General features: G+C 39.6%; 1 protein-coding gene across 3 annotated transcripts in view; it reads right to left on the bottom strand.

Moving 5' to 3' along the window:
- Positions 1-17,986, bottom strand: part of ITPR2 (inositol 1,4,5-trisphosphate receptor type 2) — a 598,268-nt gene that overhangs the window by 352,943 nt on the left and 227,339 nt on the right. For all 3 annotated transcript variants that reach the window (XM_068970194.1, XM_068970196.1, XM_068970195.1), the window contains exons 22-26: positions 13,501-13,694; positions 9,303-9,432; positions 7,268-7,325; positions 5,380-5,545; positions 3,951-4,124 (exon numbers count right to left, since the gene is read on the bottom strand). In XM_068970194.1, coding sequence (XP_068826295.1) covers positions 3,951-4,124; positions 5,380-5,545; positions 7,268-7,325; positions 9,303-9,432; positions 13,501-13,694 — 722 coding nt within the window. The remainder of the gene's footprint in view (positions 1-3,950; positions 4,125-5,379; positions 5,546-7,267; positions 7,326-9,302; positions 9,433-13,500; positions 13,695-17,986) is intronic.

The following is a 17,986-nucleotide window of genomic DNA, read 5'->3' as shown; positions in this document are numbered from 1 at the left end:
AAAGGCTAAATGAAATTCTTTTCAGTTGTTAAATGTTTTAGAAATATAGATACACATAGTAAAACCACTATGATAAGTAAGGAAATTATTAACATAAACTCATGAAAATGACTGGAATAGAGGGATGGACCATGGGGACATCTTATTGGTAATATTCTATTTCTCAAGCTATACACTAATTTCAACAAACTGTTCTACCTCAGGAGGTATTGAATTTCCCATCACAGAAGTTTGTTTCAAGAAATATCTCACTTAGGTGAGCTATTTAGAGACAGAACAAATACCACATAGGAAATGGACTTGATAACCCTACAAGTATCTTTTAAGATTTCCTAATTCCATATGCATCATAACAAACAGCACAATACGTTGTGCATAAAAACCAACAATAATTATAACAAGCATTGACTGACTACAGATTTTTGGCAGACACTGTTGGTTGCTAACCTACATCCTTACTTCCTTCTCCCTTGCCAGCAGATTTTTTAAAATATTTATTTATTTGTTTGGTTGTACCGGGTGTTAGTTGCAGCATGCAGAATCTTTAGTTGAGGCATTCAGGCTTTAGCTGCAGCATGTAAACTCTTAGTTGCAACATGTGGGACCTAGTTCCCCGATCAGGGATTGAACTCAGGCCCCCCACATTGATAGCATGGAGTCTTAGCCACTGAACACCAGGGAAGCCCCACAAGCAGATTCTGATTTTGTTTATCCTTCCCCCACATAACTCAGGGGAGAGTATTCTAGTAGCCTGTGGAGCATCTTTTATTTAGTCTAAACTCACAGCCCTTTGGTTTAGAGGTAAACCTGTGGTCCTGCTTCAGCCAAGGAGACATGAGATAGAATCTACTGAGGGGCACCTGGGAAAGGTTTACTTGCTGTTGAGCAGGAGACCCAGAAAAGCACAGACATTTTTTTCTTGGGGTGTTGTGATGCTAGGAAGAGGATATCCTGATGCAATCATGAGGAAGATCAGTCTCAGTATAAGGCCACTGGTCCATAATGATTGCACTGAGACAATAAATTAACTAAAGCTGGAGTCTCACTTCTTGACTTGTTGGTAACTAATATGTCACCGTATTGTCTGTATTTTCCCACTGAAGTCACATCAACTGACACACCATATGCACAGAGTTCACTCATTTAATCTTCACTATGAGCTAAGTATCATTAATAAGTTCACTGAATGGACAATGAAAACAAAACTGAAAGAATTCAAATCAGTTGCCCAAAGTCACACATATAGTAAGTGGCAAATTCTAGGGTGTCTGATACCAAAACCTATCCTCCGAATGCCCTATCCATTCAAGGCCCATCCATCTTTCTGAGGGTGTGCGGGGTGAAAAGAAAATCCCAAGAGATCTGAGGGGTCCATACATGTCTAACGTACAAGTCAGTGCTGGTGCCTGCAGTTATTTATACAGTAGCTGATGCAGATTCTTGGCCTCTGAATCATGGCTATGATTGTTTGACCCTGAACTCTATAGTCCAGAGGCAGCCTCTAAAACTGTATTCCTCTAGACATTTCTAAAATTGAATTCCTTGTATTAAATCACTTCCTGCTTTAAGTACCTAAACTTATTAACATGTGCTGAACTGATAAATCCCGACCTCAACAAATAAATAAATATATTTCAACTTTATTGATTTATATTCATCTGAAGTCCCTAGAAAAATAGTTTTATAGCCCATGTGTAATGCAGTTTTATTTTTAATAAAATGACTTATCATCAGATGACTTATTCATCTTCTTTCTCACATCAATACAAACTTTTATTAAATTGCTATGAGGATGTTGTGGATATACACTTAACAGACAGGTTCTTTCTCCACTTTCCCTCATGACTAGGAACTTAAACTGTAGACTAGCGACTGACATCCCTCACGGAACATCTCACTTCTACTCGAAAGTGATTTTCTGGGCAAACTTTTACAAAAAGCATAATGCATTTTTCCTAAGGGTTAGAGCTGTTCTCTATTAAAATAAAATGATGAAAAGTTCTGAAAAGGGAAGAAACATTACATTTATCCTCTAGAATACTTACAAAATATGTATTTGTAAAAGGAAGAGGTATTCTAACTCATGAAAGCATAATACATCTCTTAATAACCTTAAATACTGTATCAGAAAGTGCAATTTTACATTAAAGAGCCTGGAGCTTATCATTATAAAGACCTGAGTTAAAATCTCATAAAGCTGCTTGATAGTGAGAAAATCTTTGGGTTTTCTGAATTTCAGTTAATTCAGCTGATTCAGAAATGTGATCTTTATAACTATCTCCAAAGTTTACTATAACATTTTAAAAAATATACCATGCATGACAGTTTCTGCTGTAAGAGTTGGTAATATAGCAAATACTACATAAATGTTGAATTTTCTCTTACATCTTAAAAACGCTATGGAAAAACTCCATTTCAACAAACAGCAACAAAAAAGCTGTAGAAATTCTACATGCCACTAGCATATCATGTGCATGTGCGTACTTAGTTGCTAAGTTGTGTCTGACTCTTTGCAACACCATAGACTATTGCCCACTGGGCTCCTCTGTCCATGGGGATTCTCCAGGTAACAATACTGGAGCGGGTTGCCATTTCTACCTCCAAGGGATCTTCCTGACCCACAAATTGAACCCATGTCTCCTGCGTCTCCTGCACTGGCAGGCAGATTCTTTACCATTGAGCCAACTTATATCATAAAATCACAGAAAAGTTTCTGAAGAATTAAGTCAAAAATATCATGCAGATCAGTGGCAATTAGTCCTGAGACAAGTAGAAAGTAGTTACCCACCATTGAACTTCCCTTTGGAATTTTTCAGCATCTTATTATTTCCCATTCCCACTAATTACCTCCTACTCTATACCCTACACTACAAAATACTTTGGGTATTCCAACAAACAGAAAAGTCAGGGCAGGTAAACCCCTCTAAACAGTTTACATTGCTGTAGATTAAAAGGTTCGATGCAGGATACAGGATGCTTGGGGCTGGTGCACTGGGATGACCCAGAGGAAGGGAGGTGGGAGCGGGGTTCAGGATTGGGAACACGTGTACACCCGTGGTGGATTCATGTTGATGTATGGCAAAACCAATACAATATTGTAAAGTTAAAAAAAAATAAAATAAAATAACAACTGAATAGGGACTTCCCTGTGGTCCAGTGGCTAAAATCTGGTACTCTCAAAGCAGGAGACCCAGGTTTGGATCATGGTCAGGGAACTAGATTCCACATGCCGCAACTGAGAGTCCACACGCCACAGCTAAAGATTCTGCATGACAAAACTATGGTCGGACATCTCACATGTTGAAACTAAGACTCAATACAGCCAAATAAACTTTAAAAAAATAACTAAATAAAACACTGGACAGGTATTTAAGAAACTCAATATATTATCAATTATGGTGTTGGCACTGATCTTCTAAAAAATGCTTAAAATTTTTTAATGGTTTATTTAGTATTTAGAAAAATGCAGAAACAGCAATGAAATTAGCCCAGTGAAAACTAAAACCAATATAACAAAAGACTTATGAACACCATTTTACCATTTTTCAGATCAAACAAATTTGGGGGATTTTCATGTTGGCAATGTCCTTTCATTTGGGTATTTTTACTTATTTATAAGGATATTCAATAATGAAAAAAATGATTTATAGGTTGGCAATAAAAAAGCCACCATGAACGCTAAAAATGAAAATTCCCCTCTCTTTATAGGTTTAGGCTTACGACCTACTCCTTTTCTCTCCACCTCACTCCATCTTGTTGTCTTGATTCTTGGATTATAAGCTTGAGCGGGAAGGAGAAAGAGTGAAAAAGGGGGCAGATGATATAATAACAATTAACAAGAATTAACCAAAGTACAAGTTTATGTGGATTATCGACTTGGCAAATAGAAATTTTATACTGGTTTAAAAGATATTGTTCGGATGATTTCCATTTAGAGCTTGAAAACAAACCTCAATTGGCTCTTCACCACCTTTTACTTGATTTTCACCCATTTCTCCATTCTCATAGCTGCTGCTCTTCTCAACCCATAACTCCGATTTCTCTACAGTAAGTCGAAGCTGGTCTAGATCTGCTTTGATCTGCTTGTAGTTATCTACATCCTGATTAGACACCAGCAACTGCACCTGGAAACAGAATTTCAAACTTTGATTTACTTATGGAATTTCATTTATGTCAAAAACCCCAAGTCTTTTAACATATGTGTCCTTCAGTTGAAGTTTAGTATTTCTAGGCTATTTATGGGTATTTTACAGGTATATTGATCATGGAAATTTACCTGAAAGTATCTGTAAATTCCACTTAATATATTCAAGTTTAAGAAATTATACATATAAAAAAGTGAGCCCTAACAATGCTTTTCAAAATGTTAAAGAGTAATTTAAAGTAAAAGATACCCCAACTCTAATTTTACTGATAAAGTTAATTTTTCTGAGACTCCCTGTTTGAAACAGGTAGAAACATAAAAATAAGTGGAAGAAAATACCCATGTAGTCTGAAGCTTAATTTGTATATATTATGTGAGTATATGAATGCTGCTGCTGCTAAGTCACTTCAGTCGTGTCTGAATCTGTGCAACTCCATAGACAGCAGCCCACTAGGCTCTTCTGTCCCTGGGATTCTCCAGGCAAGAATACTGGAGTGGGTTGCCATTTCCTTCTCCAATGCATGAAAGTGAAAAGTGAAAGTAAAGTCACTCAGTTGTGCCCGACTCTTAGTGACCCCATGGATGCAGCCTACCAGGCTCCTCTGTCCATGGGATTTTCCAGGCAAGTGTACTGGAGTGGGTTGCCACTGCCTTCTCTGGAATATATGAATAGTTTTATCCATTTATATAGTTACTTTTAATTATTTCATATTTTAACATATTCCTGTAAATTTTCCTAATGAAGATCAATGCTCTATTAAGGAACTATTAGTGAAATACATGTAAGCCTGGAGATAGTCCTCATTCATAGTCTCAAAATTGGTATCATTCAAAGATGACAAAGAAAAAGATTAGCTCCATCACAATTCTCTTTTGGATTCATATATTTTTCAATCACAAAACATTTATTTCAGTGCAGTACCCAAACTGATCAGTAAAATTTAGGGTCAGAATAACAGCATGGGCAACAAAATTCCTAATATGGTATTATCCCCCAGTGCCTTCCTAAATCTTAGTGCCTATCATCTACATTAAAGATATTAACTGAAAAATCACCTTCTAAAATAGATCATGTCTTAGCTGCAGACAAGGCCATATCTATCTTTAAAAATAGAAAGTGTCCCCAGGAAAAGCTGCAGTCTCATTAACTCTGCAACCATTAAGTCAGGTTGGATGCTATAAACAACATTTCAGAGCCTCTGAGGGTGGAAGCACTGAAGGCTACTCCATCTCACCTGTTTAAATGCCTGTAAAACTTCCGCTCTCTGGCTGAAGTGCTTGAACAGCAGCTGCAGGGCTCCTGATAGCAGAGGCGGGTAGTCATGCATGATCAGATGAATGAGGACCCGTAAAAATGTCCTGCCTCCTTCGTCATCCAGTTGAACTGGATTTTTCTCCTTTCTGTAAAACCAAAAGATCATTGTAAAAGACTTGTATTTACATAAAATCTAATCATAAGTAGCTAATATTGTGTATACGTTCTCAGACTTACACCATTTCCACCATCACCCCTCCACGAAAAATTGGAAATTGGAAAGGAAGACATTTTTACTTTCTTTGTCCTCATGTTACTAATAAGGGGGCTTCCCAGGGCGGCGCTAGTAGTAAAGAATGCCTGCCAATGCAGGAGACATAAGAGACGTGGGTTTGATTCCTGGGTTGGGAAGATCCCCTGGAGAAGGGCATGGCAACCCACTCCATTATTCTTATCTGGAGAATCCCCAGAAACAGAGGAGCCTGGAGGGCTACAATCCATAGGGTGACAAAGATTCGGACACGACTGAAGCGATTTAGCTTACAGGCACAACGAATGAGGAAAGGGAACATAAAGAAAAGCTTGTGACTGTCCATGAAAGGAGGGGTGACCAAAGTCCCAGTCTGTCCAAGACTGAGAAGGTTCCCAAGATGGGGGACTCTCAGTGATTGCAATAGGAAAGCAGCAGGCAAACTGGGATGATCTGATAATCTAGGCACAGACAAAAGACAGAATCTGCATCAATCCAGAAGCGTTTACTGAGAAGGCATATCAGCTGGATGCACGTCAAGAGCCAATGTACCAACCCCCACCACTTTCCCGCCAGGCCCAAAACCTTAGGACCGGTGGTGAGGCAGTGCGGCACAGCGGCACAGCATGCGCACGCGCACGCACACGCGCACGCGCACAGGCACGGCCATAGCCCGAGCAACTCTGCGGGTTTGCTGTGTTTGGACTCTGGGCTAGATTACCAGGATGAAAAGTTCGTTTATTTTTCGGTGAAAATCATACACTGCTTTATCCTCTTCTCGGGAATAATGAAATACTTGAATAGGAAAACACAGTAACAATAACAACAGCAGAAACTGGCAAAACAATATAAAAACAAACCTAAACCAAAAGTTCACTAGAGATAAAAATCCTTTTGGGCTTCCCTGAGTCTTTCTTCTCTTTCTTGCTAATCAAAGAAAATGCTACAAAAGGGTTAGTACAGAAATCTGTTAGGTATATATGGTACATCTGCGATAAAAATGGGTGCTACAAACTCAATATTTGTAGCTCAGACATCGTACAGTTTTTACTTTTCTTTTTTTCTTTTTTCTTATTAGTTTCATTTCTGGGGAAACTAAAGAAGCAACCTAAAAACAATGAATAGTAGGGCTCCTGACAGCAAAGGAGGGTAGCCATGGCAGAGATATTTCATTTTCTTCAATCATACGGATATTTTCAATTGGCAGATAATAAGCATTAGTTCTCACATATAGTTAATGATAACATTGAAAGAAGTTACTTTCTTGCCTCAAATTTCTCCGATTTTGGGAAGCAGTGTTTTGCAAGATCCAGCGATATTTTTGCCAGGGGACTTAAAGGGCATTCGTGTGCTGTCATTATTTGAGGAAAGAAAAGCAAAGAATTCAGGGGAAAGTTCAATACACTGATCTCATCTCTTCCGTCCTTTTTTTTTAACCTGACCTAAAGAAAAGCTATGCTTTCTCATCTATAGTAAATTTGCAGCTTCATTTCTGGCAGGAATTATGTTGGCAACCGTAAGGGATATAAAATTAAATAGATATAGGGAATGACAAACTATTGTAAAATTCTAAGTAAAATCTTATTCATAAAATAATGATATATAAATGCTACTATACCTTCCAGCAAACATAGTTTCTGCCTGAGCTGCAATTTCATCTATATCAGGAACAATAGCTGCAAAGATAAATGGTAAAAAATCCATTCTTTATATTTTTATAATTAGGAGTCCCAATATTTATATTAATGTAGCATACCTAAAAATATTTTTGTCTTAATTTCTTTATGCCACCAAAAGTCAATTAACACTTTAAAAAGTCACAACACAGTTTCCCTTATTCATCAATATTTTAAATTGAAGCTTACATTTTAAAATCATTATACTCAAAGATATATTGAAAAGATCACAAAGAACTATTTAGTTTCTTCATCTATATAAGCACATATATATATAACTACATACACACATACCTATATACATACATATAATTTAAATGGATAATGATATGGGAAGATAATATTTTTTAAAGAATCACAATATACCTATAAGGAACCTTGTTATTACATGGTACTTCCAAACAATATGATCTTTTTACCTAAGCTTACTTTTGCAATTCCATACCTTCTTCTTGTGGGATAGAGTGCATTTTTTTTTTAATGTGAACCAGTCTTGATTCCTCACCCATTCCCACCACTAACATTTTGAAGATGTCTATGATAGGTACACAATTTATTTCTCATCTCCAAAGCATGAAAAGAAAAAGGAGCAAGATATAAAAAGGGAAAAAATTATTCCCAGAAAGCTACCTCATACAAATACAACCGATTTAAGAGGTCAGATAAATCAAAGAAGACTGGTTTTCTGGGGATGCCCCTAGACTTCCTCTCCCACACTTTTACTGACAGAGCTCCGTTTTCCAGAAGTCTGGCTTCTGAGAGCCAATAATTGTTATGCTAGTGTCAATGCAGACGCCAGCAAGACTTTCTGGTTCTGCCTCCTCATTCCTGGAAATAGCCCCTTGGGGTTCTACACTTCTGGGAAGCATAAAAACAACACAGCTGCAAATGTGCCAAGGAGACTTCTAGCTCAGGAGAGCTGAACTCCATCTGTAGAGCACGCTGCCTTTGGATGGTACTGATGAGTCAGGGAGCAGGACGTCTGGCTTAGCATCCATGTTAACTACTCTGACTTTCCTATCAAACTGACTGATGCACAAAGAAGAGGCTCCCTGATGTTACCACAGTGGTTGTAGTTCCCAAGAAGTTTCATATAACTCCTACCCCAGCAAAAGAGTTCAGTGAACTGGCTAAATCGTCAATGATAAAGATTCCATCTTCAATATGATATAGTTTCCAGCTTGTCATGGCTGGCCTGATCTAGCCAGAAAAAAAAAAAATGGTGATTTAATATTTCTTAGGTTTCATAAGGTACTTTCTAGAGTCATAACATTTTTACAATAATTTTTATGCTCTTTTCATTATGCTCCTATACTCACAGAGAGAGTAGCTTCATTCTTACACACTTTAAATGTGAAAAACTGAAAAACAGTACCAGTTTACAACTGTACAAGATAATAAAGAACCAACACACATACATACACAGCAAAACTAACACCCACATCTAGACCTCTATGGGAATGCCATGTCTTTCTTCTTGAGTTGGGTAATTCCTACAAAATACCTTTCTTCCTGATAGATGCATTTCACATGCTCTGTGATCCAGCCAAAAAAAATAATCCCCTTGCATTTTCACCCAAACAGCATAATTCTTAAAAGATTCAGACCTGGAGTTGGAGAGAACTCAGAGAGAATCCCTTTTCCACTACTTCATAACTTTAAGCAAGTACCTGAATCGCTCTAACCTTGGTCTTCTTATCAGTAAACTGGCACGATAAAGAGTACTCAAACTTGTGGAGTTGTGAAGATAACAAGAGAAACTGCATTCAAAGGACTGAGCACCAGAGCCGCAAGCATCCTCCCTGCCATTCTTGACAAGTTATTTACTTCCTGTCTCAGCTCCTTCATTTCATTGGTGGAGATTATTTGGACATTTTTGTCTCATACAGATGCTTCTTGTCTTAAAACATCAATAGGAACTTTCAAGTTCTCATGGACACGTCATCCAGAGAGTAAATACTGTCACAAAGGTAATACCTGATGGCAGCAGGGTATCAGGAGAGCCATTGGTGGACGTTTCGGCATTTCCATTGTTCTCCCCGAATTCCTTCTTATATATTGACAGCATATAGGAGATCCTATAATCTAGTCTGACACTCAAGATAAACTATAAGAAACATTAAAAACAACATAAGTTCCTTTCATCAGCATGGTATTTAAAAATTACTTTCATTCCAGGACAGCAAGAACAATGTAACTATCAACATGTCACATGAACTACTTCGAAACTTTACTGGAAAACTCCACACTTCCATCACACACACATCATAACACTAAGCACAGTGAGGCATTTGCAGGAGCCAATGTCAGTAAAATCCCTCAACAGTTTTTGAAAGGAAGACAACTTGACTTCCCACGATCACTCTTGGAATATTCCAGGTGGGGCTATCCAGTAGATATGGATGAAGACATTATGGTGACATAATTTCCCGAGCCCTGAGCAGAGTTTCCACTGGCTCCACAAGAAAAGTGCTGGAGCTGAGACCCTCATTCACAACAGAAAGGCCAGGATTTTAGCTACAATAGTGTGGATTCTGACTATAACAAAAGGAGTCCTTGATCTAGGCTTCAGAGGGGCAGCTTAAGTAACAGCATCCGGTATACCAGGGATATGCCTCACTGCTGCCTGGCTCTCCTTGGCTCTGTGTTGCTCTCCTTGTTCTCTTTAATGGACGTATTGACAGAGACTAAGTACCGATAAGGTTCCCATCTGTGCTCAGCACTGAGAAGGGTGCAAGTGCCTAGCGCCCAGGGTCCTCGAGAAGAGTGATTGAGTTGGAAAAACTCAACATATTTTGCTATAGCACTGTTTGTTCTTGTTACTTGTTTTTTGCTTCACTGCACAGCATGTGGAATCTTAGTTCCCCAAGCAGGAATCAAACCCTCACCCCCGCAGGGGAAGCACGGAGTCTCAACTACAGGGCTGTCAGTCCCTGCTACAGCACTGTTAACATACTTAGGAGATGATTGAGGGCTACCCATGTGGTATAAATATAATGGAGAGCCAGAAGGAAAAGGTATATGTTGCTACCTGAGTGGAAATGGCAAACAACAGAGAGGCAGACCTGCACAGGGCAACCTGCCATCCCAGGCTGCCTGGGAGAGTCCTGGGACAGCCTTTGCTCCCAGTATAATTATTATCTGTGTCCCCTGCATTCTCTTAAGAGATGCTCATTGGGACAGCAAACAGTTAACAGTCATGCAAGTTTCAGAAAACTTGGGGTTTGGTGGTACCCTCCAAACCCAGTTCTCACTATCTATGCCACAGTCAGTAGTGTCAGACCCCCATCTCCCTCCTGCCACCCTCCCACCCCCTTCCTCTCTCTCCTCTGGTTCTTCTCCATCCCAACAGCACAGGCTGGAATGCCTGCAGTGTCTCTCTTGCCTCCTCACATTTATTTCCACTGTTCACTTTACCTTGAATATTCTTCTCCTCTACCCCATAATTACTAGCTTTTGAGATAGCCAAGGTTTGAATCCCTTTTGAAATGAAGCTTTCCCTGGTTCCCCAGTCCAAATCAAGTTTTCTCCTTTTTGCTCACCCAACACATTATTTACAGCTACAGGCCCAAAGTTGAATGCCTCTCTCTCTCCCCCTTCTCCCTATTCCTGGTCTGCTAGACCTTCATGTTCCTCCTGGGCCACAGCCATGCTCCATGTCCGCTATGTCCAGTCAAGTTCCACACACTTGTTGAGCCAGGTACTGAGGCAGGTACCAAGAGTGCAGAAAAGGTGCCAAGGATATAAAACCTGCCTCTGAACAGCATATAATCCAGAGAGAAAAGCAGACACCAAAGAAACTCTTATTAGCATGCACTGAGCACCACTACAGCTATCAGTTGAACTGATTCCAGTTACTTCGGGGATTTTCAAAGCTGGAGACAGATTGTGGGAGAAGAGGGCTGAGAAAGGACCGGTGGGCTTGGTGAGCAGAATGACAGGAGCAGAAGCTAGACCGCAGATGCATAAAATGAAGAGTTGTTTTTTCAAGTGAATTTATTTCTCTGGTGGCTCAGACGGTTAAGAATCTGCCTGCCAGAGTCTGATCCCTGGGTCGGGAAGATCCCCTGAAGAAGGAAATAGACAGCTAACCTAGGATTCTCGCCTGGACTATCCCGTGGACAGAGGAGCCTGGCAGGTACAGTCCATGGGGTCACAAAGAGTTAAACACAACTAAGCGACTAACACTTCACTTTCATGTAAAGAACAAAGAGTGAAAACATAAATTAATGAAACACTCATTGGCTTTTAGTTGACGATTAATACTCAAAGAATTATATTTTATAAATAGAGCCAAAATTCAAACTTTCATGTCTAATATAGTTAATTGTGAAAAATAATCGAAGGTAGAAGGGGAGGGGGAAAGGAAAGAACAAAAAGGCAGAGAAAGAGAGTTAACAAAGAGCTCGAAGACAGACAGAGGGAGAGAATGGGTAAGAAACAAAAAGCCTTAAAGAAAATACACACAACGATGGGAAAAGAAAGGAAGGGCAGGAGAGGAAGAGGAGCTGGCGAGAAAGCAGGCGACTTGACTTGCTTAAGGAACATGGCTGCAAAGAAATTCTTCAAGAGACATTCGAAAAAAGAAACATTCAAGAGGAGCACAGGGAAACACAGACACAGGGAGTCAGAGTCAGACACAGACACACAAAAGCTGGAGCAAGAACAGAGTTTCAACAAGAAATACATAAAGAACCCAAAGGCAGCAGCAAAAGGAAGCCAGTCCTGCTCTGCCCTGCCATGGTTTTGCCATGCCATCATTTTTTAGCTATAATAGACTGTTTGGTAAATTCAGAATATCTGTAACTGTTATTGGTCTAAAATGAGGACGTGTATTTCAGAGTCTGTCCCATGAGGAGGCTGACACTAGGCTGGGAGCCCTTTAGGCCCACAGGACAGGTGATCAACACCTTCCTTGGGTTAAGAACAGGACAACTGAGTGATTTCTCAGGGTAGTGAACACAGGGTTGGGATGCCTGCCAATAATTTCCTGGGACTTAGCCTTTGGAATTCGTGGAGGAACTGTGAAACTTTTTATGATTATAAATCTAATTACTTTAAATAAAAATGTACAGATCCTTCCAGGACAACTAACCCACTTCTGGTCGCTAGTCTACATTAAATTAGGATGAAAGACTTAGTAAACTGTAGCCAGAACTTTAATAGATCCTCAAAAACTCCAGGCTCCAATTTTCAAATATGGAATAAGTCCTATAATTAAAGTATCATAAAACTACTTTCCAAACTTAAAAAAAATGCTAAGAATCCATAGCTATAGTAATGAGATTTTTATCTACTATCCCATACTAAACCACTGGTCACAAAATAGCAGTTTACTCCTTTAACCTCATGGACATAGGTATTAGACTAGGTTAGTTTTTAAATGTATATATTATTGATCTTCCCTGGTGGTCTAGTGGTTAAGGATTCTTCTGCCAATGCAGGGGACATGGCGGGTTCAATCCCTGGTCTGGGAAGATTCCACATGCCGTGGGGCAACTAAGCCTATGCACCACAACCACCAAAGCCCAAGAACGGCAATGAAGAGTAACCCCTACTCACTGCAACTAGAGAAAGCCCACACACAGCAACTAAGAGCCCACACAGCCAAAATTAAAAATAAGTACATACATAAATAAACATATCTACATATATTATTCCTAGCCTTTTGGAAACAAAAACATCAAGACAGTCACTTACATAAAATGCTAAAAACAGTAATTAACTTTTAAGTTAATAAAAATAAAAAGTCTCTTACTATGATAAATCTGTATACATAGAATCAAATGTCCAATTCAATTAAAAGTTAAAAAAGAGTTGGAATTCAATCTTAACTTTGCCTACTCTGAAGCCCTTCTTAAATTAAGGTAAAATTAAATCAAGGTCAATGTTAAATGATAAAATATGTATTAAAGAAGTTATGCCAACCTCAAAGCACTCCACATTTGTTAGGTATCATCATTAAACTATTTAATGGCCATGTACATGTGTAATGAATATGTTAAATAGTGTCAGTGTGAAATTTTTTTACCAGGCTTATCATTATCTTAAATGAAATAAAATAAGATCAACAGCATTTCAGAATATTTACACCGTGATCTGGAACAAAAAGTTAAGACATTAAGCCAACAGGCACAGGTAGGTGCTTGTTGCTTGCCTCCCATTAGGCCCTTACCTGTAAAATCTCAATGATCTTCAGCTTGGTGTCCATGACGGTGACGTCCTCGTGATCAGTGGGGCTCCCCTGCTTGCTGGGGTGCAGGCTGGGCTGAATGTCAGGCACACTCATGGGGAAGATAGAGCCTCTGCTGAGCACCATCTGGGTCATCATCTCTCCCACCCCATGGATGGTTCTCATGACATTGTTCCCTGGCACAAGAAAAGCCCACAAGTCAACACACATGCGACCTCAGGAGACAGCTGTTACATCCGGTGGCCGCAACCAGACTGAAAATGTGGCAGGAAGAGCACTAAGGATGAGAAAGAAGAGCATCAGCCCTGCTCCGGATCCTTCCTTGCAGATCAAGTTAAAATAGTGCAGACACATTTCAGAATAGCAGATTTTAGAAATACAAGTTTACTTTTCTCAGAAAATGCTTTCAAATGACACACGGCAGGTGAGTTGTTGCTGGCTCTAACAATATCCAAACCAGGTCCTTCTGGAACATAGCAAGTCCTACCATCCATCACACCAAGAGGCACTAACTCTTACAGTCACGAGGAAGAAAGGTGTTCAATCTCTACCATAAAGAACATTGCAAGTGAGGATACAAAGACTACAGGAAAACACTTATATGGTGACTACTGTCCTAATCCTACCTTCAAGCCTAGGACTTTTTAGCTTGGCTTTCATAATGCTTGTGAAAAAAGCTTGGGAGGAGGATTTTTACAGCTTCATTTTAAGAAAACTCTTTTCTAGAGAAGAAGCACATTTTACCCATTTCTTCATCAATTTGAGTTTAAAATCATAATTCAAAATCCACAAAAAGCAATTGTGTTTGAGATAATTACAGAAACAAATTACTAATTATCATTTTCAGTGAGGCATCCTGCCTCTCCTGCATCTTGAGTTTGGCTCCTCATTTAATTTGTCCTCCAGTAAAACTGCCCATAGGCTTCACTGGTGGCTCAGCTGGAAAGAATCTGCCTGTTAACACAGGAGATGTAGGCTCAGTCCCTCAGTTGGGAAGATCCCCTGGAGAAGGGAATGGCAACTCAATCCAGTCTTCTTGCCTGGAGAATCCCATGGACAGAGGAGCCTGGCAGGCTGCAGTCCATGAAGTCGCAGAAGAGTCAGACATGACTGAATGACAGCACGAAGCACGCAAGAAACTGCCCACACACTCATTCCTCACGCTGACCACAAGCAGCTGTACCAAAGGGTCCTCCTGTTACTGCTATGATTTACCCTCTCCTCTGCTATTTCTCACTTCTAAATCCCTGCAACAAGAAATGAGAATTTGAAAGAACTCTCTGCTTTCTTTTCTGAACAGTGGTCTTTGCTTCGTGGGTGTTCATGGAGCTTTGCCTCAAGCAAAGACCTAAGAATCTGGCAAAGAATCTTCCTTTCCCCAAGTGTCTCAGGGTATAAACCAAGAGAAAGGGAAATGGAAATAAGATGGGAAGAGATTAAACCCTCAGCTCCAAGCAAAGACCATAAACTGTGGGAATACCTACAGGATTGAAAGCCAAACAAATAAAGAAAAGGAAAATATTTAAAGGATGACTCAAGAGTATCTTCATGGTCCTGTGCACAGACCACAATTACCATCAAGCCAGTGGTAACTGATATTATTTGTACACTGTGAAAGGTGAAATGCCTTTTAAAATTCATTATCTTATCCACAGATTAAATCAGTATACATAAAAGAGGGTGGTACTGAAGTAATACACTTTTGAGAATGCAATGAAGGAATATTGTTTTCTAGAGTGGCATCTTCCAGGCAGAAATTAATTAGGGTTTTCATTCTGAGAGTCTAGGACCTTTTATTACACTGCAGCTAGCATAAACCCAAAAACGGGGATAAGAAAAAATATATGAAAGATAATTTTCAAGTTTGGACAAGCTTGAGACAAAGGATTGAGACAGTCTCATTTTCTATCAGAAAAACCTCGAGGCAGAAAGCTTCATTGTCTGTGGTTCCAAATAATCCTAACAACTAAGCATTCCTACATCTCCCCACCAACTGCAGGCATGCAATCTGGTTGCTGGCAACAGTTTTGGATCATCAATGTTCAACCAGTACATTTATCCAAGGCTCGATTCCAGTATGTATATGCAGTAGCCTCCAAATGATGCTTGCTTACCACCAACACAGAACAGGCTCTTCTGTTATTCTTACCCTTGATTCACACAAAAATCCTAGGCACCCACATTGTCTGCACCTTATTTATAATTTCAAGGAAAATAACCATTTAATCCAATTGACTGTTACACACAAAACATTCACCCAGACAATTCTTACCGCCCCCCCCCAAATATAGATCTTGTCATCAAGCAATTAAAATCTAGTAGCCAGTTCTGTCATAATAGATAACACATGTTGTCAATGAAATGGGCGGGCTCATCCCAGGGGCAATACATCATTAGATGCCTGTGGCACTTGGTGGCCACAAAACTCTCCTAACCTCTCTGTGTATGGCCAATGCTGAGTTTGCAAATTAAAAGATGCTATGTCTTCCAGAGTTTTTGGGTGGTGATGAGAAGTGCTTCAATTATGAACTACTACAGCTTGGAAAACGTAAATCAAACACCACATAAATCACAGACAAGCAAGGCGTTATTTTTTCCGCAGAAAATTTTTTTAATTCTAGGACTGTTGAGATATCTCAGAGGTGGTTGAAAGTGAAAATCACCCAGTCATGTCCAACTCTCTGATCCTGGTAATTACAGATCTCCTTCTCCAGGAGATCTTCCCAACCCAGGGATCGAACCCAGGTCTCCAACATTGCCAGCGGATTCTTTCCCATCTGAGCCACCAGAGATACCCAAGAATACTGGAGCGGGTAGCCTATCCCTTGTCCAGGGGATCCTCCCAACCCAGGAATCAAACTGGGGTCTCCTGCATTAAAGGTGGATTCTTTACCAGCTGAGCTACCAGAGTAGCCAGTGGTGATTAGTCTTCAACAATGCAAAAGAAGAAATCTTAGGATGTCTCTTCTCAACCATGATTAGTTAATACGACTGAAAAGTTTTCAGTGAAAAGGCTACTATACTATAATATAAATCTTCTGAATAAATTCAAGTTTTCGATGTCCTTTATATTAACCCAGAAGCTAGAATTTGGATTTATGTACAAAGTGTATTGAGATGGTTTGAAAAAGGGAGTCACATTTGTTACGTAAAACTACAAAGGAAGGAATTTCTTAGAAACAAAAGCAGACAGACTTTACAGGTGCTTTCATTATGATTGTATAGGTATTTTAGGGCTTCCCAGGCGGTGCTAGTGGTAAAGAACTTGCCTGCCGGCTAATGCAGGAGACATAGAGATGCAGGTCTGATCCCTGGCTGGGGAAGATCTCCTGGAGGAGGGCATGGCAATCCACTCCAGTATTTTTGCCTGGAGAATCCTATGGACAGAGGAGCCTGGCAGGTTACAAATGCATAGGGTTGCACAGAGTCGGACAGGAGTGAAGCAATTTAGCATGCATGCTAATCCTAATCCCCTCAAGAGAAAACCCCCCAAGGCGAGACAAGTACAGTAAATGCATACTGGAAATGGGTTAAGAGTTCTTTGCTTTGCTTCTTTGATGGTTTTCATGAGTCAAGTTTCCATTACCAATTCCAGAGATAACACTAAAACTATGCTGACCATAATTGAATTTTTCCTTATTCCAAAGTCATTTTATTACTGGCCACACTATGGGATTCAACAATCTTTAACACTTTTGTGGATTTACAGAGAGTGCAAGGGATTTAGTAGAATCTTACTTGATTGATTGAAATTTACTGTAGTCCTCTGGTGTTTTATTTAAAGTCATTCTTTACCTGCTATCTCCTTCTGTTAGAAATACTTTTCTCTGGGGACTTCCCTGGTGGTCCAGTGGTTAAGAGTCCACCTTGCAATACAGGCGATGCAGGTTTGGTCCCTAGTTGGGGAACTAAGATCTCACAAGCTGTGGAACAACTAAGCTCCAGTGTCACAACTACTGAGCCCACAGGCTATAACTAGAGTCCACGCACCTCAACAAAAGATCCCACGTGACGCAAGGAAGATTCCACACGCCACAACTAAGACTTGCCATAGTCAAATGAACAAATGAACATTTTTTTTTAAAAGAAATACTTCTCACCTATGAACACATAAGAATAAAATTGATCATCTGGGTTTTCTAGTTGTTCGGATTTCAGATAGACATTTCTGAAATCTTCTAAGCATTTAAAAGAGAAATAGATATATCTGATAAGAGTTTTGTGAATAACTGCTCACAGCAATTTTCTTGTTTTGTGCCTACCAAAGGCAACTCTCAATGCTTTAGAGTAATGGAAGCCAAAAAATGGATAACACCAAAACCATTCTTATTTCCCTGAAACATATTTTTATAGTTGGACTTGGAAAAATATATCTGCTGTTTTCATAATTCATTTGAAACAGAATGATGTTAAACCATAAAGACATGTTTCAGGACATCTTCCTACTTCCCCTCCCTGCTTAGCAGCT

The sequence above is a fragment of the Capricornis sumatraensis genome, chromosome 4 (genome assembly GCF_032405125.1).
Source record: "Capricornis sumatraensis isolate serow.1 chromosome 4, serow.2, whole genome shotgun sequence".
NCBI lineage: Eukaryota > Metazoa > Chordata > Mammalia > Artiodactyla > Bovidae > Capricornis > Capricornis sumatraensis.
This window is presented reverse-complemented; position numbering and strand designations above follow the sequence as displayed.